Genomic DNA, 18,042 nt, shown 5'->3' on the forward strand with positions numbered 1-18,042 from the left:
CACTTTGCTCCTCCATGCTCTGGGCTTTTTGTCTTGTTGAGGATCTGACTCCATGTTTCAGAAGGCTTGATTTATTATTTTATGATATATATTACATTGTAACTATACTAAAAGAATAGAAGAAAAGATTTCATCAGAAGGCTAGCTAAGAATAGGAATGATAACAAAGATTTGTGGCTCAGCTCTCTGTCTGAGCTGACTGTGATTGGCCATTAATTAGAAACATCCAACATGGGCCAATCACAGATGCACCTGTTGCATTCCACAGCAGCAGATAATCAATGTTTGCATTTTGTTCCTGAGGCCTCTCAGCTTTTCAGGAGGAAAAATCCTAAGGAAATGATTTTCCATGAAAGATGTCTGTGACAAGGCTGTGAGAGAGCAGCCCCCAAACTGCCCTGTGAGCTCCTGGGGCTGGAAGCTCTGCTCTGTTCCACTCGTGGGGGAATTCTCTTGGAGCCTGTGGGATCTGTGGTGGGTTCAGGGGGCTCTTGGCTGACCTGTGTTGTGTGGTTGCAGCTGGCAGGACCACCACCAGCGAGGAGCTGGAGGACATGCTGGAGAGCGGCAACCCGGCCATCTTCTCCTCTGGGGTAAGCTCTGAGCCAGCCCCAGCACCAGGGATGCTGCTGCATGTGCTGCCATGGGGGCCTCAGGGCAGAGAAATGAGCACAGCCCATGTGGGAGAGGCTGGGGGCTCAGGTGTGGCCTGAGGATCTGCTGGAGCTGTTTAAATCCCAGCACCTTGCTGCAAACCCCCTGGCTTGGGTCATTGGAGGGGCCCTGCAGCTCCTGCTCATCCCTCTCTTGGTGCCCCCAGCCCCAGATTGAGTTTTGGTGCTCAGACCCACTGGAGCTGGGTGTGAGCATGGTGCTCAGTGGCCTTGCTTTGTCTGCAGATCATCATGGACTCAAACATCACCAAGCAGGCTCTGAACGAGATTGAGACACGGCACAGCGAGATCATCAAGCTGGAGAACAGCATCCGAGAGCTGCACGACATGTTCATGGACATGGCCATGCTGGTGGAGAGCCAGGTGGGGAAAAGCTGCAGCCCAGGGCTCACCTGCAGGGGTTGGAGGGTGATGGGGGCTCCCTGTGGTGGGTGGGGAGGCTGGAGAACACTGCTCCCCTGCCTGGGTGGGTGCTGAGAGGAATAAACCACATCCAGGAGCAGCATGGCTCCCATGGGGCTGAGCTGGGCTCCCCAGGGCTGGGTGCTGTGTCTGTGGGGTGGGGGGCTCAGGGAGGGGCTCAGGAGGAGGGCAGGGGGTGGCTGCCATGCAGGGGGAGGTTCCTTCACCCTCCCTGGAGCACCAGGCCCAGCTGGGTGAGCTCAGGTGGCACCTGGGCTGTGCTGCCAGCCCCTGGCACCAATCCCTTGAGCCAGGCACGGGCTCCTGTGTCATTGCTCACCCCTCTTCTTGCCTGCCATGCTGCCATGGCCCGAGGAGACGTCAGTGGCAGGTAAAGGCCCCCTGGTGCTGCATGCTCTGCTCTGCATGGCTGCTCCTGCATGGCTGCTGCTTGCATGGCACTGGGATCGACACCAAGGGTCACCAGAGCACCGTGGTGTTGGTGGCCTTCCTGTCTGCAGCGGGGGACATATGTGGGGATCCATGATTCCATGCCTTGCTCTGAGGGCTGGACAGTGCCAGCACCCTTTTCCTGTGGGTGAGAGGGTGCCAGCACCCTTTTCCTGTGGGTGAGAGTGTGCCAGCACCCTTGTCCTGGGGGTGACACGGTGCCAGCACCCTTGTCCTGTGGGTGAGAAACTCAGAGCTGCTGGTACTGGGAATAGAAGGGCACTGGGCAGGCAGCAGGGCTGGCAGCTCTGCTCTGCCCTGGCATGGCACAGCTAGAAGGAAGCAGCAGCAGTTTTACACAAGACAGGGAGCAGCTGGTGGGGCTCAATGCTCAGCACCCCTGAGCCCCAAGGTTTGTCCTCCCTGTGCTCTCCAGCATTAGGGTGAGAAATGGGCATTGCAGAGCTGCTGGCTCATAGCCCATGGCTCTGTGGCCTCAGTTCCCCCCCTGTCATCCAGGAGGATGCAGGGCTTCAAACCTCCCACTCCTGCCAGCCCTGTCCAGCTTTCAGACGTGGCTGTTTGCCTGCCTGGTCAGGATGGGGCCAAAGGAGGTGAACAAGGCCGGAGGAGCTCACTCCAACCCATGTCACCACACCCAGAGGAGCCCCCAGCCCCAGCCTACCCCTGCAGCAGGGGCAGAGCAGGGCAGGGGTCCCTGGAGGGCTCTTCAGTCCTGGCTGGCCTTGCTGCAGACCCTGCTGCCCTCGGTGTGGTGCATGTGCGAAGGGAGCGGCGGTCCCTGGTCCCTGCTCGTGTGTGGTTTCCTGGGCATCCCCCATGGTGCTGCTGGCACTGTCCTTGCTCCGTGCCCTGCCTCCTGTTCCAGCAGCATATGGTGTGGTGCTGGTGTAGATACTGTTGGCTAGAGAGGGATACTGGGCAGAGGGACTGGGCTGGGAGCTCCCTTGTCCCTCACCCTTGCTCGTCTCCCTCCTGGGCTGTGCACAGCGATGCTCTGGGACGGGGCATGCAGTGCAGAGCAGGAAACGCGGTGCCCGCAGGCAGCTGATGGTTCTCTCTCCGTGCAGGGCTGCTGGGCAGGGCAGCGTCCCCCCGGAGGCAGGCAGCGGCAGAGCAGGAGGGAGCTGAGCTCTGCGCGGCCGGGCGGGCTGTGTCCCCCTGCAGGGAGAGATGATTGACCGCATCGAGTACAACGTGGAGCACTCGGTGGACTACGTGGAGAGGGCGGTGTCCGACACCAAAAAGGCCGTGAAGTACCAGAGCAAAGCCAGACGGGTGAGTCACTGAAAATGCAGTGTTAGAGTGGTCGGTGCTGCTGCCTGTCCCCTGTCCCCAGCAAGCCTCTCCTGTCCAAAGGCAGGGCTGAGTTAACGTTCAGGCAATGCAGTCAAACCTCCATTCAAGATAGATAGAGGCAAGAAAGGCTGTTGTGCAAGGGTTTATTTCAGCAGAGTAACACTGTCACTGAAGCACAAACCTGGGGAAGGAGGGAGAACCACGTGGAGCAGGCAGCTTATAAAGGGGAAGGGATGGGGGGACAGAGGGGCCTGGTCTCCAGGGGTACCAAGCCAGTGACAGGGGCAGGAGAAACCCAAGGAAGTTGTGACACCAAGTCCATGGGGAGACTGTTTTTCCCTTTGGGAGGGATGACTCTGTGATAAGTAGTTAATGTTTCCAGGCTGAGGGTTTGGGGATTGACCAAGGGGGGACAATTCATGGGATGCTACAAGTCGCAGCTCTGGCTGGGGCCCATCTGCCCCTGCCTGCGCTGCTGACACCTCCATCCCAGGCACAGCCCTGGCTGGCTCGGTGCCTGCCCCTGGCAGCCTGGCACACTCTGCAGGTGCCCAGCGACCTCATTGCCTCACACCACTGGGAGCAGCCAGCAGGTCCTGAGGGTTGCAGAGCTCCCAGCACAGACTGTGTGAAAGCTGACAGTGAGCCACAGGGCAGGGGTGCTGCCTGGGGGGAGGAAAAGGGACAAGGTGGACCCCTGGACCAGGCTGTTGTGGGGAGATAGAATGTAAGAAAATAGTGCAGAAAGTAATCTCATCTTTGAGGAGTTGCAGCTGTACTAATTACCAATTAGGAGCAAGCCTGCCCTTAGCAGGCCACAGCTGTGTCCAATGAAGATGAGTGCTGAAAGAGTGAGTTGTGCTGTGAAGAGAGTTAGAGTTTGTTAGCTGTGCTGTGAAGAAGAAAGAGTCAGTGCTGTGAAAAGCTGCCCATGAGAAATCACCAAGAAAATATGGAGCTTTTGCAATAAGATAGCAACATGCTGGGAGAGCCACAGCCTGTGCAAAATAAAAATAGGGAAAGGTCATGGTTTGGGTCAGAGTCTGAGCACAGTGCCAGCTGTCTGTCCTGCTCCTGTACCAGCTTGGGGACCTGGAGGCCAGCTCAGGGCAGAAGCAGGAGCAAGGGTGTCTCCCTGCCCAGGACTGCCAGAGCCCTTCTGGCTCCTGAGGTGCTGCTCAGAGCCCACCCTGGGCAAAAGGGAACAGGACAGACTGGAATTCTGATGTCCTGGGTTCACCACGGGCAAAGGGGAGCAGGACAGACTGGAATTCTGAGCTCCTGGGTCCACCACGGGCAAAGGGGAACGGGACAGACTGGAATTCTGAGCTCCTGGGTCCACCATGGGCAAAGGGGAACGGGACAGACTGGAATTCTGAGCTCCTGGGTCACCCTGCCCCAACACTCACCATCCCCTCTCCCCTCTCTCCCTGCTGCTGCTGCTGGGCCACCTGAGCAGAAGAAGATCATGATCATAATCTGCTGTGTGATCCTGGGCATCGTCATCGCCTCCACCTTCGGCGGCATTTTCGGCTAGGCTGCCCCGGGACTGTCAGTGTGCGATGGACGGAGCCGCGCGCGCCGCGGGGCTGCAGCCACCCGGAGCCCCCGCGCAGCCCCGGAGCCTCCCAGCAGCATTTCAGTTTCATGCATGGTTGTTTGTGACGCTGTGTGTGCGGTGCGGTGCGTCTGTGTGGAGGGAGCTCCGGCCCCGGGGCGGGCAGGGGCCGGCCCTGGTGATGGCTGCGAGGGGGACCCTGCTGGGGGGAACCCGAGCTCTCATCACTGCTGCAGGCTGGGGGGACGCTGGCACCGATGGGTGGGTGGGGGACTGTGCTGCTCATCCTGTCCTGGGCAGTGTGTGTGACAGGAGGGAGGGAGGGAGGGATGATGGGGTCGGGGTCCTCGGGAGTGTGGTGCCCAGTCAGCCTCCCCAGCTTGCCCATCACCTCCAGCTCTCATGTCTGTCGGCCGCATCTGTGCTTGCAAACACCTTCCCTCGGGCTGCTTCTCTCCGGGGCCCTTCCCCAGGGGTGTGCTCTGCCCAGCCCTGCCTGGCCAGTGACTGTGTCTGGCTCTGGGGCTCCATCCCTGCCACTCCTCCCCTCCCCACATGAGCCCTCGCCCCAGCAGGGTGCCAAAGGCTGGAGGAGCCTGATGGAGCAGTGTGGAATGAGGAGCTGCTGCCTGGGGCCAGGAATAGGACACATGGGGCCAGTGCTGCTCCTGGATGCTGGCCTGACAGGGCAGGGTGGCACAGAGAGTCCAAGGCCAGTGAATTTCCCTGGCTGCTCATCCTGCAGTGCTCTCAGCCCTGGCACATGATGCCCTGGCTGCTCTTGCCCATAGGCTGGACTCTGCCTGCCAGGCTTTGGGGCTGTTGCTGATACCCACAGCCCTGGCAGCACTCAGCTGCAAGCAGGGCTGCCCCAACCTTGCTTCTTCACACCCATGGCTGGGGGTTAGAAGCAGTTGGGCTCTCTCCTGTTGTGGTGCCAGGAGCAGCCCTTGCTGCATCCAGCCCCCTGCAAGCCAGGAGTGGCAGCCTCCCTGCTCCTGTCTCCAGTCTGGCTCTGAACAGGCCAGTGCCCCACTGCCTGTTTGCCACCTCCTGGCACTGTGCCCTCCTGCCCAGCCACCCAGTGAGGCTCCTGCTCAGTGGGAGCTGTGGCACAGCCTGGGTGCCCTGTGCCCTCTGCCATGCCCATGGCACAGCTGCAGCTGCTGTGGGGGTCTCACTGGCAGGTCAGGGGGGTCCAGTACTGCCATTGCCTGTTTGCCTCTGGCTAGGGCCAGGGCTCTGCCCTCACCTTCCTCTGCAGACCCCAGGGCTCTGGTGGCCTGTGCACATGCCAAAGCACCACAGGAGTCCCCACGTAGGACTCACTGCCACTCTGGGACAGGGGCTGGCTGTCAGGTGCTGGCAGCAGACAAGGGACACTTGATGGCAGCCAGTATTCCAGCCTGGGGCTGTGCCATCTCCCAGCCCCACCAGCACCAGGGCAGGGCTTGCTGCACAAGCTGGCAGGGTGCTGTGGCTCAGGCACTGGCTCTGTGTGTGCCCCTGGGTGCAGGGGAGAGGCAGAGGCCGCAGCCAGAGTGCTGCCTGCCCCAGGGCCAGCCCTGACACGGTTTCTCTGCCATTGTTACCCCACACAGCCCCTGCTGCTTGCAGCTCCCTTGGCAAGGGGGTCCAGCCTGGTTCCCCACACTGCCCAGTCCCAGCCCTCGGGGTGCAGCCATGGAACAGCCCTGGCCAGAGCCCCCTTCTCTCACAGTCCCACAGCACTGATGTGAGCTCCAGCACTGCAGCCTGCAGGCACTGAAGGGCTTGGGGCACCAGGACTGTGCAGGCAGGGCTGGGAGGCAGGCAGGGGCAGGGGCTCTGCTCCAGGGGAAAAAGGGAGTGGCCATGCTCCTGTCCCTCAGCAGCTCCCTGCCACTGCCCTCCGTGCTTGCTCTGCCAGGCCAGCCAGAGCTCCAGGGCCCCTCCAGGAAGCAATAACACTGGGCAGGCAGGAAAACCCTCCTCCCAGGCTGCTGCCCTGCAGCCATGCTCCTGCCCTGCAGCCATGCCAACTGCTAGCACAAGGTGACTTTTTTTTCTTCCAGGCAGCAGCTTTAGTGGCACAAGCTCACCTGACATCAGGGCTGTGGCACCCTGTCAAGGCACAAGGCCAGGAACTGCCTCAGGGGGGGTTCTTGGCCCTTGCTCCTTGTTGGCACCACCACTGCCAGCAGCCCCCACAGCAGCAGGAGCCAGATAGGGCCAGTCAGGGCTGTTGGCACTTTGCTGGGATCCTGTGGGCAGCAGCAGTGCTGGGCTCCAAGGGCAGGGAGACAAGGAGCCACTGCTGCCCCACAGGCAGGCTCACACTGTCCTCGCTGTGAGGGGAGGGTGTTTTGGTGCAATAATTACCCCTGCACTACGGGAAGCCCCATTGAGTTCCTTTTCACCTACCTGTCGTTGCATGTACAGACCAAATCACCAAAAGTGTGGTTGTGCTTTGGGAAGACGTTTCACCTTTTCTTTCCAGCCCCCACCCTGCACCCGCTCGTCCTTTGGGTTCCACCACCTCTGTTCCAGGTGCCACCTGCCCTCCCCACGCCGGGAGCGTGTTGATGCAGTATTCCATGAGCAGTGTGGGGCACGCACAGCTTGCACTCGAACTGGGGATTGGGGTTTTCTTTGGGTTTTTTCTTTTTTTTTTTTTTTTTGTAATTAATGTACTTGAAGGCTTTCCGAGACCCCCGTGGAGTTCTACTGTTGCTGTACTGTGAGCTAAGTGTCCTTGTTTTCTATGTGGATCTTGACCCTGGCTTGCTCTGTCTCACTGGGCTGGATGACACTGTATGTTGCCTCTCTTCTCCTTCTCTCTTTCCCTTCCTGCTAGCATTCCTTTCTTCTCCTGAGGCTTTGGGTGCAAAACAGCTTCCCATTTTGTGGAATTTTTATGTAGAATAAACATTTGTAACTGTAAAGCTTTGGGTGGCACCTCTCCTTGTTTCAGGGGAAAGAGGTGATGGAGGGGGTTCAGTCAGCCCCAGCACCTTGGAAGCATTAAAGCAAACAGAGTGGGCCTGGTGCCAAGCACCAACAGGAGTAAATGGGTAGTGGAGTAACACTTGAGTTAGGAGCAATTTCGTCCTTATGGAGCTACACCTTGGCAGTGTGGATCCTCTGCAGGCAGAGGGGAAGCTGGCAGGGAATGAGGTACCCTATTCCCACCTCAATATTCCCAGCACCAAGGGCAGGACGCAGGACACCAGCAAACACTTGCAACTCTTTGACTCTTTAGTGAGGAACTGGATATCACATCCTGGCTTACCTGGAGCTCAGCTGGCTCACTGCACTCAGGAAGGTGATGATGGCACTGTAGAGCACTGCCAGAGCACTGTCTGCACCTTCACCAGGGAAGCAGGGCTGGAAGCTTTGCTGTACGGCAGCACCTGAGCCAATCTGTACCTTTAAGAGCCACAGTGAGCAGTCCCAGCAAGTCCCCAGGCGTGGGGTGCCATCTGTGCCATCCACAGGAGGCTCTCTGGAGGCACCCCCGTGCCACCTTGCATGGCAGCAGTGTCCAGAGCAGCTCAGAAGCGAGGCCGGCGTTTCCGCCCGGTGTATTTGGTGTCTGCCCGCACCTCCCTGTGGGAACAGCAGGAACAGCTCAGCCCCAGCTCAGGGCACTGGGAGGGGAGGGCAGCAGGGCTGTGCCAGGAGGCTGTGCCAGGAGGCTGGGCAGTGCCAGCCTCTGAGCAGCACTCAGCTGGACTCACTTGCCCTGGCGCCGTCTGCGCTCCTTCTTCTCCAGGATCCAGTCCCGGCTTTTCTTCACAGACTTGCCCTTGACATTCCTGAACCGTGTCCTGGGGGGAGAGGGGACAGCAGCTGGAGAGGAACTGAGTGTGGGGACAGATTTCTCTGCCCCAGAGGACTGTCACCCAGTAGTGAGTTTCCCTCCCACCACCCTGGGCAAGAGGCTGAGCCAGCACAGGGGCAGGGGGCCAAACTCCAAACACTGCAGGAGGAGGAGGAGGCTGATTCCAGCTCAGAGCTGAGGGATCCTGACCCATGAACTCCCCCAGGCCACAGCCCATGTCACACCAGCACCATGCTGCTCCCTGGGGTCTCAGGGCATTACAGGCTCATGCACAACCACCTCCCCTTGTCTGCTCTACTCCAAGCAAGGCAGACAAACTCAGGCTTCCTCCAACGTTCCCAGCTCTGCTGCTGCCCTCCAAGACCTCACAGCCCTTTGAGTGAGCAGAGAACAGCAATGTAAGAGGCAGGAAAACATGACAGCCACAAGCTCCTGGCAGCCATGACAACTTTCCTCTGGTTTTTGTTCTGTCTCTCCCAACGGCTGCAAGAGGGGCTCGTCCCTGCACCACTGCTGTGGGAAGAGACAGGGCCAGCAGCAGAAACCCCTAGGCCACTACTAAGAGAAAAAAGGGAATGCCAGGACTCAGGCACAGCAGCCTGGTTCCATCATGAGCCCTGTAAACATTCCCTCTGCCATACCCTGGCATCAGCTAGAGAGCTGGACAGAAAGCACAGCTGGCTGACTGCTCAGATACAGCTCTAGGTAAGCACCAGAGCTCCAAGGAAGAGCCATGGGAAAGAACTCGTTTTGTTCCCCATGTCCCTTGGGAAGATAAAGGCATTCTCTCCTGGGCTGCTGTGAGTCCTCCCTGTCCTTCCCCTCCACTGTAGGAGTGTGGTTCCCAGTAAAGCTCAGCCCTGTCCTTCCCCTCCCCTTGCTTCTCCCCCAGCAGCAGTGTGGTCCCCAGCAAAGCTCAGCCCTCCAAGGCCCCCACTCTGCAGGGAGAACCTGCAGCCTCACCCCCAGGGTACCTCTCATTGGTGAACTTTGCCTGCTGTGGCTCTTCACTGGCACACTCGGTACCAAGGCCCTGGAAAGCAAAATTGGGAAGTTGTGTTCTCCTCTGGAGCAGGCACAGCCCTTCTAAAGTAAGGGGAATGCAGGGATCTGCAAGGGCAAGGACCAGAGGCACAAACTGGTCTTCCAGAAATTATGGCAAAAAAAGGCAGAACAGCTTTAAAGAGGGAAGGGTTAGATTGGATATGGGAAGAAATTCTCCCCTGTGAGGGTTGGCAGGCCCTGGCAAGGCTGCCCAGAGCAGCTGTGGCTGCACCATCCCTGGAAATGCCCAAGGCCAGGTTGGACAGGGCTTGGAGCAGCCTGGCACAGTGGAAGGTGTCCCTGCCATGGCAGGAGGTGGAACATGATGAGCTGGGAGGTCCCTTCCAACCCAAACCAGTCTGTGATGATGTGAGAGCAGGGCTTGGTGACTGCCAGGAAATGTATAAATGAAGTCACACCTGCACTCCCAGAGCTGTTTGGCTCCCACACTGCCCACAGCTCCTCCACATCACCCAGGGCAGCAGCTCTGCTGCCTCATGGAGGCCTCACCTTTGGTAATGTGCCAGATGTCCCAACAAAGAGACAGAGGAAGAACCTGAAAGAACAAGGAGCATGAACGTGGGATTCAGCATGTAAATCTCAGTCCCCAGGCAAGACTGAGATGGTTTATAACAGAGTCAGAGCTAGGTTTTAACCTCTGTCCATAAATGTAAAATGGGAGAGAGGATAGCTCAGGGAAAGGGAAAAACAAAAAGAAAATAAGATCACTGCCAAGCCCAGGTTTCACCCCAAACACAGAGAGAGATGCAGGACTCACTTCTTGGCTTTGGCACTGTTGGGGTAATCCACCACCATTCCCCCTGTGAATCCAGCTCTCATGGCCTGGGCAGTGATGAGCTCCAGCTGGGAAAAGCAGCAGGTGCAAAGTTAATGAGCAATCATCCCCCAGGAAAGGCCAAGAGCTCTGGGAGCACCACCCCAGGCTGGGCATTCCCAAGAGGGACTGCTCCTCCTCCTGCCAAGCTCTGCACCCATCCCCTGGTTCTGCACTCCCATCCACACACCAATTCCTTGCCACTTCAATTTTAAGGCTCAGCCCAAGACAATCTATGAAATATGCATTTCCTCGAGCCAGGTCTCATAAGCTTTTGGAGATTTATTTCACACCTAAGATAGCTCAGCTACCTTAGAAGGCATAAAAGAAGCAGGATGGCTTTTGTGGTAGTGCCTTTTAATAAAATGCAAAATAACAAAACTTTTTACAGAGAAAAACCGAGCTAGGTGCAAGAGGCCCTCCTGCCCCTGGTAAAACACCTCACAAAAGCAATTTCTTTATTCTCTTCTTTTTCTAGTAAATTGCTTAGACAGGACTTTTTGACTTTTGTCTAATTAGCTATTTTTGAGGTGAACTCTTTTAAGTCTTACGATTTTTTTTCCACTTAATTAAGAACAAAAACTTCTAAGCTTATTTCTTTTTAAAGGGACAAAAAAGTTTTGTCACTCTGTCAACAAAGAGCACATAAATCCATAAATCCTATAAATTCCTATAAATCTATGAAACAACAGAACCTGTACAAGGTATCCTCCTTACAGGTTATTTTTTTGGGCTCCTGAAGAGCTCTAGAAGTGGCAGGGGGGACAGAGACGGTGCCTTGATGAGAAAGAACAGGATGCAAACAGTAAATGATTTATTTCTCTGCCTGTAGCCCTACCTGCTCTGAGTTCTCGGGGTACAGCTGCAGCACAGCTCGGGATCCTCGGGCCTGCAGGAGACAGAGCAGTTCACACACCTGCCCCAGTGCAGGTGACCCCTCTGGGTCACCATCCCAGCCCCAAACATGAGCTCCCTCCTCCCCAAAACCTCCAGCACAAGGCTCCCAGGAGAGCTGCTCAGCCCACAGAGCCACTGAGGCTACCCCAGAATCATGAACTGCTAGGTTTGGAAAAGAAAAAAATCATCAAGTGCAACTTTGATGAGAAGCAGCACCAGGCAGGAAGGCAGTGGCTGCCTTCAGAGCAGCATTTACTTAAAACCACCTGACTTGAAGTATCTTGCTAAAAAGCAAAGCCATAAAAGCAGCAGAGCCTTGGCTGGTGGAGGGTGGTGTTGCAGACATCTTTTATGAAAAATTCTTTCCTTAGGATTTTTTCCTCCTGAGAAGCTGAGAGGCCTCAGGAACAAAATGTAAACATTGATTATCTGCTGCTGTGGAATGCAACAGGTGCATCTGTGATTGGCCTGTGTTGGTTGTTTGTAATTAATAATTATAATTAATGGCCAGTCACAGCCCAGCTAGCTCAGACTCTCTGTCTGAGCCACAAACCTTTGTTATTCATTCCTTTCTATTCTTAGCTTAGCCAGCCTTCTGAGATGAAACCTTCTATTCTTTTAGTATAGTTTTAATGCAATATATATCATAAAATAATAAATCAGCCTTCTGAAACATGGAGCCAGATCTCCATCTCTTCCCTCAACCTGAGACCCCTGTGAGCACAGCCAGAGGGTGGCACTTACCAGGGCAGTGTAGAGAGTGGAGAAGAACCTGTACAGGCGTTTGGGGGGGCTGTGGGACTTCTTGTCAGCATTACAGAGCCACTGCACTGCAGAAATACTGAGAGGGAAAAGGAGACCCTCAGGACAGAGTCATTGGTTCCTTCACAGAGCTTGTCACCTCTCTTTGAGCTGAATTCCTGCTCTAGGCATGTGCTGGGCCTCAGGGAAACCATTTCATTTCCTTTGTGTTGCTCTGCGTTCTGTTTTGCAGTTACACAAACCTCTCTGGAGACTCAAAAAACTTAACAAGGTGCACAAATTAAAGGACAAAAGCATCACCAAGCATCCCCTTTAGTCCAAATGCTCAAATCCTAGAATGACAGAATGGTTTGGGTTGGAAGAGACCTTAAAGCTCAGCTTGTTCCAGCCCTTGCCAGGGGCACAAACACCTCACAGTGTCCCAGGGTGCTCCAAGCTCTGTCCAGCCTGGCCTTGGACACTTCCAGGGATGGGACAGCACAGCTGCTCTGGGCAACCTGGAGGCCTCCCCACTCTCACAGGGAATAATTTATTCTCTGTATCTCACCTAAATGTTCCCCCTTTCAGCTTGAACCCATTACTCCTGCTCCAGTTATTACAGCTCCTGAGCAGCACTGCAGAGCTCAGCTGTGTCCCTTCCCCTTGCCTGGCCAAGCAGGTTTTCCCAAAGAGCAATTTAAACCAGAGCTTTTGGCTCAGCAAAGGACAGCCCTTGCTTCTTCCCAGCTGTTTTCTGAGCAGGTGAGTGCCTCTGTCCCCTTCATCCCAAAGCCAAGCACCAAACCTTGATCCAGGACCTGACTTCTCTAAGCTCTGCCCCTTTATACTCTGTTCTCCTCCTTGGAGCAGCTCTCACCCACCCTGACAATACCCCCAGCTTTACTTTCTTCCCTTCAAGAAAATTCCCAGCTCAACAGCACAAAAGGACAAGCATCCCCTGGGAGGCAGCTGTCACAAGCTGTTTGTACCACCCAGAGTTTTGGAGGTTTGTCCTGGAGTGATGGAGCCAAGGCTGACAGGGCCAGTCCCTCTCAGCTGTGATTCACCAGGGGTGCACCCTGGGGACTGAGCAGTTCTGGGGGTGTCAGGAGAGCTCAGCTCCAGGCACAGACTCACCTGATGCAGCCATCAAACATGCCAGGCCTGAAGGGAATGCCATGGCCCACATCTGCAAGGAGAAGGTCTCCTTCCACCTCCCTCTCCACGGCCACATCTGCACAGAACACAGCACAGCTCAGGCACTCAGCTCCCAGCCCTGGGGCCTCTGAGGGTCTCAGGGAGGTTGTGCTCACCCAGCATGGCAGGGCTGATGTCCATGCCAATCCAGTAGTGCCCTTCCTCAGAGATGTAATCCCCACTCAGCCCCGAGCCACAGCTAGAGGGAGGAAGGGGGAAGAGCTGAGCTCATGGGGCTGCTCTGAGGCTCTGCTGGCCACACACACCAACGCTACAGCAGCCTGTCCCTGTTCCCCAGCCCACAAAAGGCACTGGGACACCACCACCCCCCTGGCCCGGGCACCGCCACGGAACCGGGCAGAGCCCCGCTCACCCCACATCCAGCAGGAGGCACGCACGGTCCTCGGGCAGCCCCAGCAGCTCCACGGCCCGCTCCGACATCTGCGACTGGATCTCCACCACGCGGGAGCTGCGGCACGGCACGGTACGGCGTGAGCGACGGGCGGGCGGCACCCCCGGCACTGCGGGACCGGACCCGCACCGGACCCGCAGGGCCCGAGCACCCCTCGCCTCCCTCAGGGCCCGACCCTGCCCCTCACTCCTGGGCCCCCCGCCCTCACGGCAGGGCCCCCAGGGCTCCCGGCAGGGCCCAGGACCGACCCCCGCCCCCGGTGGGACCCCCGGTGCCCGCCCCATGGCGAGCGAGCTCCCCGCCCCACGACACCGCAGCGCCGGTCCCGCCGTACTTCTGGGTGTATTTCCGTGCCTCGGCCTCATCGTAGAACTGCAACGAGAGAGAGGCGGGCGCCGTGAGGCCTGGACCCCCAAGACCTGCCGGGTTCCCCCCCAGACGTGCCCCGTTCCCACAGACGGTCCCGGTTCCCCCCCCGACGTGTCCGGTTCCCCCCACAGGCGTGCCCGGTTCGCCCCCGGACATTCCCGGTCCCTCAGGGCCGCTCACCAGCTCGGGCGGCCCGCGGTGCTCGGGCCGGCGGCCGCTGCCCGCCATGCTGCCCTGCGTGACGTCACTGCCCGGCGGGCGCTGTGCCTGCCCACGTCACTCCCCCGCCGGTGACGCCACAGTCCCGCGCCGCGGCGCTGATGGCGGCGGGCGGGCGCTGAGGCCGCCATGGGCCCGGCGGCGCTCGGGCGGCTGCGGCCGCTCCTCCCCGCGGCCCCGCGGCCCGGCCGCGCCCCGCCGCCCTCCAGGGCCGCGCACACGGCCGGTGCCGGAGCCCCGCGGCCGCGCCGCGATCTCTACGAGGTGCTGGGAGTGCCGTCCACGGCCACGGCGGCGCAGATCAAGACGGCGTACTACGAGCAGTCCTTCCGCTACCACCCCGACCGCAACGCGGGCAGCGCCGCCGCGGCCGCTCGCTTCGCCGCCGTCAGCGAGGCCTACCGGGTGCTGGGCAGCGCCGCGCTCCGCCGCAAGTACGACCGCGGGCTGCTGAGCGCCGCCGAGCTGCGGGACGCGCCCCGGCCCTCGGGCCGCGCTCCGGCCGCCGCTGCTCCGCCACCGCCCCGCGCCCCCGCCGCCCGCCCCGGGCCCGGCCCGACCCCCTTCGACTTCGACGCCTTCTACCGAGCGCACTACGGCGAGCAGCTGCAGCGGGAGCAGATCCTGCGGGCGCGGCGGGAGCAGCTGCGGCTCCAGCGGGAGGAGAACGCGGCGCAGGGACGGCTCCGGGCCCTCTCGGATTTCTCCATCGGGCTCTTCTTCTTCCTGGGGGTTGCGCTCATCTACGGCCTCAAGTGACGGCGGGGCGGCCCCCGGGGTGTCCCCCCAGCTGGACGGGTTCGCTGGGGGTGTGCCCTGCACCGCCCCGCGTCTGCTGTTGGGCTGTGACATTGCACCCTGCCAGCGTGACCTTCAGGCACACAGTGCCCTGGCTGGCACAGTCTGTGCCCTCTGGATGCCTCTGGGGACACAGCCTGGGCCAGGCCACTCAGGGTGACCTTGCAGGAGCTCTTGATGGCCCCCTCAGCCAACAGCTCCTGCACAGCCCTGGACTCTGGACTGGGATGTGTCCCCTCCTTGGCACAGCTGTGTGCCTGCTGAGATTAAAGGCTGTCAGAGATGCTGTGTGCTGTGTGTGTTCGGCTGTGCCTCTGGTTCTTGCTGCTGTCACAGCTGCTGGTGCCACATCTCTGGAGCTCTCTCTGGGTGGTGTCCCAGCTGTACCACCCTGTGGGAATGGCAGGTCCAGGAGGCTGAGATCAGACCTGAAAAATGAAACCTGAGCCCGTGCCCTGGTCAGTGTGTGACACTGCCTGGAGCTGTGTGACAGCACTTTGGTGTCTGCAGTCCTCTGTCCTGTCTGGGGCCTGCCAGAGCTTCACAGCACCCCTCCCTGTGAGGATTTTGGCTGTGGTGCACCTGTGAGCACCCAGTGCTGTTCTCTGTGTCTTACACGTGTCTGAGCATCATTTGCACAAGAGTATTTGCCTATTTAAACAGTGAAGTGTTTCAAGAACTGAAGATTGTGTTTCTCAGAACCTTTTCTCCTTCCTTGGATGAAGGTTCACCTGTGCTATGCTGCTGCTGCCTGGAGGGAGAGAAGCTCCCTGGCCATGGCCTGAGTGTGCCAAGGACTGTGTGGGGCACTGGGTTTGCTGTCAGAGGGGTGAGTAGGAGCCTGAGCATTGTCCAGAGCCTGGGTTGTGTTTTGTCCCAGCACAGGAATGTCACAAGTGAATGAATGCCCTGTGTCTGCTCTGTGCATTTCTGTGATCCTGCTCAGAGCCTGGGGCAGGGCACAGCAGGGACACAGGGGTGAGATGCAGTGGGGAAAGAGGAAAAGAATTCTACACAGCCAGACAAGAAGAGTCTGAAACCAACCCAAAAGCTAAACCCAGTATTACTGCGACCTGTGTGGGTCGCAGTTGGTGAGAGAGAGACGGTGAATCTTGTATCTTGATCAGAAGGCTGAATTTATTAAGATATTATATAATACATTATAGGTATACTAAAAGAATATAGAGAGAGGTTTTTGCAGAGCAGCTAGCTAAGCTAAGAAGAGATAGAAAAGAACCCACAACAAAGTTGTGGCCAAGGACTCAGTCCCCTGGCTTGAACTGGTGATTGGCTCTTAATTATAAACATAGAAAATGAGCCAATCAAGGTGAATCCTGTTGCATTCCACAGCAGCTGATAATAATTGTTTACCTTCTCTTCGGGGGCCTCTGGCTCCCGAAGACACAGAAATATGAAAGAAAGGATTTCTGTGGAGAAATGTCTGCGACAACCCAGCACAATGGACATGGCACAGCAGGAAACAAACCCCAGGAGGCTGCAGCTGGAGGAACCAGGGGATGGGGAACAGCCTGGGGATGGGGAGCAGCCCCCCTGCACTCAGCATCCACTGTGTGACAGTGAGGAGAGGAGCAGGAGGGGCTGGGCTGGAACAGGCTGAGAGCTCAGGCCTCCTGCCACTCTCGGCAGGGAGGGCTGGTGGGATGGGGGAGGTGGGTGAGGGATGGCAAAGGGCACAGTGGCCCCTGAGGGGATGGGAAAGGCACATCTGATCCCTTGGGCTGGGATGGGAGAGGGATGAGATCCCACACAGGTTCAGGCTGATGAGAGCAGGGGCTGCCAAGCTGTGAGCAAGCCCAGCTTGGGCCCCCACAGGGTCTAACCCTCCATGGGGTGAGGGCTCTGCTGCTGGCACGAGGCACCTCTGGGCACCTTCCCCATGTGCAGGGCCCGACTGCTCCTTGGCCCCTCTCCTGCCTGTGCAGGATTGCTCTGGTTGCTCCCTGCCTGCTCTCAGCAGCTTGTGCCACCTCCAGCTGCTCACTAGAGCTCACTAGAGCTGGAGCTAAGCTCAGCCCAGGGGCAGAGTGAGCTTTGCAGGGTCCTCCCTGGGTGTCAGTTTGTCCCTTCACTGGGATCACAGCACTGGGATGTCACAGTGGGACACAGGAGCCTGCTGTGCCCTGCTAAAGGGAACTCTGGAGTTGGGGCTCTGGCACGTGCTGATGCATTTTCATGCTCATCTTCATCCTGTAAACAAATCACTGAAAAGATCAGAGGCAGCACTTTGGGCAGGATTTGGCAGGAAGCATTACTGTGCAGGCTGGAAATGCCAGCAGTGTCCATGGCCCTCCTCTGGCTCCCTCAAACAGGGGGTTGGAGTTCCTGCTGCTGGCTCCTCTCTTCCTCCTCAGGTCTCTGTGATGTATCTTGAAGAATAAAGACATCCAGCCATAAATTGGTGACAAAGTGACACATCTTCTTTGTGGTGGGCCTGGGTGGTGAATACTCCTTGCACTTGCTGGAAAGCAGGGGTGAGGGGCTGTGACCATGTTCACAGGGGTCTCAGGTTGAGGGGAGAGAAGAGGATCTGACTCCATGTTTCAGAAGGCTTGAGTTATTATTTTATTATATATATTACATTAAAACTATACAAAAAGAATAGAAGAAAAGGTTGCATCAGAAGGCTAGATAAGCTAAGAATAAAAAGGAAAGTGATAGCAAAGTCAGCTGTCCCAGACTCTCTGTCTGAGCCAGCTGACTGTGATTGGCCATTAATTAAAAACAACCAACCTGGGCCAATCACAGATGCACCTGTTGCATTCCACAGCAGCAGATAAACATTGCTTACATTTTGTTCCTGAGGCCTCCAGCTTCTCAGGAGGAAAAACTCCTAAGGGAAGGATTTTTAATGAAAGAGATGTCTGCAACAAGGGGCAGGCAGGTTTCACATCCTGACTTCAGCCAGTGAAGAAGAGGCCACGGAGGGGAGCTCTGTGTGCCTTGCTGGGCAGGGGGGCCCCTCTGGAGGTCTGTTCTGTGCTGCCTGGGTGACACCCAGGGGTGGCGGTGCCCTGGTGACATCCCCTGAGCTCTGGTGACGTTCCCTGAGCTCTGGTGACGTTCCCTGAGCTCTGCCCTCCCCCGCAGCCTGGACAGGAGGGTGCCCTGAGTTCTGCAGTGTCACCTTTGCCCTGTCAGGCCTGGCTGCTCCTCTGCTCTGGGAAGCATTTCAGCAGCTTGGGCACCAAGTGGCTGGAGCTGCTCCAAATGCCCAGCCTGCCTCCCAGCTCCCAGCATACCACTGTTCTGCCCATTTTTCTCCTTGTGTCAACAGTGTCGTGG

The 18,042-nt window shown here is 57.7% G+C and overlaps 3 protein-coding genes and 1 non-coding gene across 4 annotated transcripts in view; 2 read left to right on the top strand and 2 right to left on the bottom strand.

Annotated features, from left to right (window-relative positions):
* The window catches only part of STX1A (syntaxin 1A), a 68,944-nt gene extending 64,284 nt beyond the window's left edge, over nt 1-4,660 (top strand). Inside the window, exons 7-10 of the mRNA XM_059486825.1 lie at nt 520-593; nt 900-1,037; nt 2,715-2,825; nt 4,306-4,660. Coding sequence (XP_059342808.1) covers nt 520-593; nt 900-1,037; nt 2,715-2,825; nt 4,306-4,383 — 401 coding nt within the window. The 3' untranslated portion in view covers nt 4,384-4,660. The remainder of the gene's footprint in view (nt 1-519; nt 594-899; nt 1,038-2,714; nt 2,826-4,305) is intronic.
* A 2,357-nt stretch (nt 4,661-7,017) lies between these two features.
* Nucleotides 7,018-13,968, bottom strand: BUD23 (BUD23 rRNA methyltransferase and ribosome maturation factor). Its single transcript, XM_059486827.1, has 12 exons — nt 13,903-13,968; nt 13,688-13,725; nt 13,315-13,410; nt 13,058-13,140; nt 12,882-12,978; nt 11,748-11,844; nt 10,945-10,995; nt 10,050-10,135; nt 9,782-9,827; nt 9,202-9,260; nt 8,124-8,213; nt 7,018-7,992 (listed from the first exon to the last, which is right to left on the bottom strand). The coding sequence occupies exons 1-12, from the start codon at nt 13,948-13,950 to the stop codon at nt 7,938-7,940; spliced, it is 846 nt and encodes a 281-aa protein (XP_059342810.1). The 5' UTR covers nt 13,951-13,968; the 3' UTR covers nt 7,018-7,937.
* On the bottom strand, nt 8,622-8,754 carry LOC132082836 (small Cajal body-specific RNA 20). The gene has a single exon (XR_009419882.1). It is a non-coding gene; the product is annotated as a small Cajal body-specific RNA 20 (non-coding RNA).
* A 102-nt stretch (nt 13,969-14,070) lies between the features above and the next one.
* Nucleotides 14,071-15,027, top strand: DNAJC30 (DnaJ heat shock protein family (Hsp40) member C30). The gene has a single exon (XM_059486829.1). The coding sequence runs from the start codon at nt 14,071-14,073 to the stop codon at nt 14,698-14,700; it is 630 nt and encodes a 209-aa protein (XP_059342812.1). The 3' UTR covers nt 14,701-15,027.
* The last annotated feature ends 3,015 nt before the right edge of the window (nt 15,028-18,042 follow it).

Source organism: Ammospiza nelsoni, chromosome 21 (genome assembly GCF_027579445.1).
Source record: "Ammospiza nelsoni isolate bAmmNel1 chromosome 21, bAmmNel1.pri, whole genome shotgun sequence".
Classification (NCBI taxonomy): domain Eukaryota; kingdom Metazoa; phylum Chordata; class Aves; order Passeriformes; family Passerellidae; genus Ammospiza; species Ammospiza nelsoni.

What these genes read in the sequence shown, in the direction of transcription:
- DNAJC30 (XM_059486829.1), top strand. Translation starts at nt 14,071, where the DNA reads ATGGGCCCGGCGGCGCTCGGGCGGCTGCGGCCGCTCCTCCCCGCGGCC.
- BUD23 (XM_059486827.1), bottom strand. Translation starts at nt 13,950, where the DNA reads ATGGCGGGCAGCGGCCGCCGGCCCGAGCACCGCGGGCCGCCCGAGCTG. An exon ending in ACCGCGGGCCGCCCGAGCTG is followed by an intron (nt 13,726 to 13,902) that starts GTGAGCGGCCCT and finishes CTCTCGTTGCAG; the next exon opens with TTCTACGATGAGGCCGAGGC. An exon ending in TGCCTCCTGCTGGATGTGGG is followed by an intron (nt 13,141 to 13,314) that starts GTGAGCGGGGCT and finishes TCCTCCCTCTAG; the next exon opens with CTGTGGCTCGGGGCTGAGTG.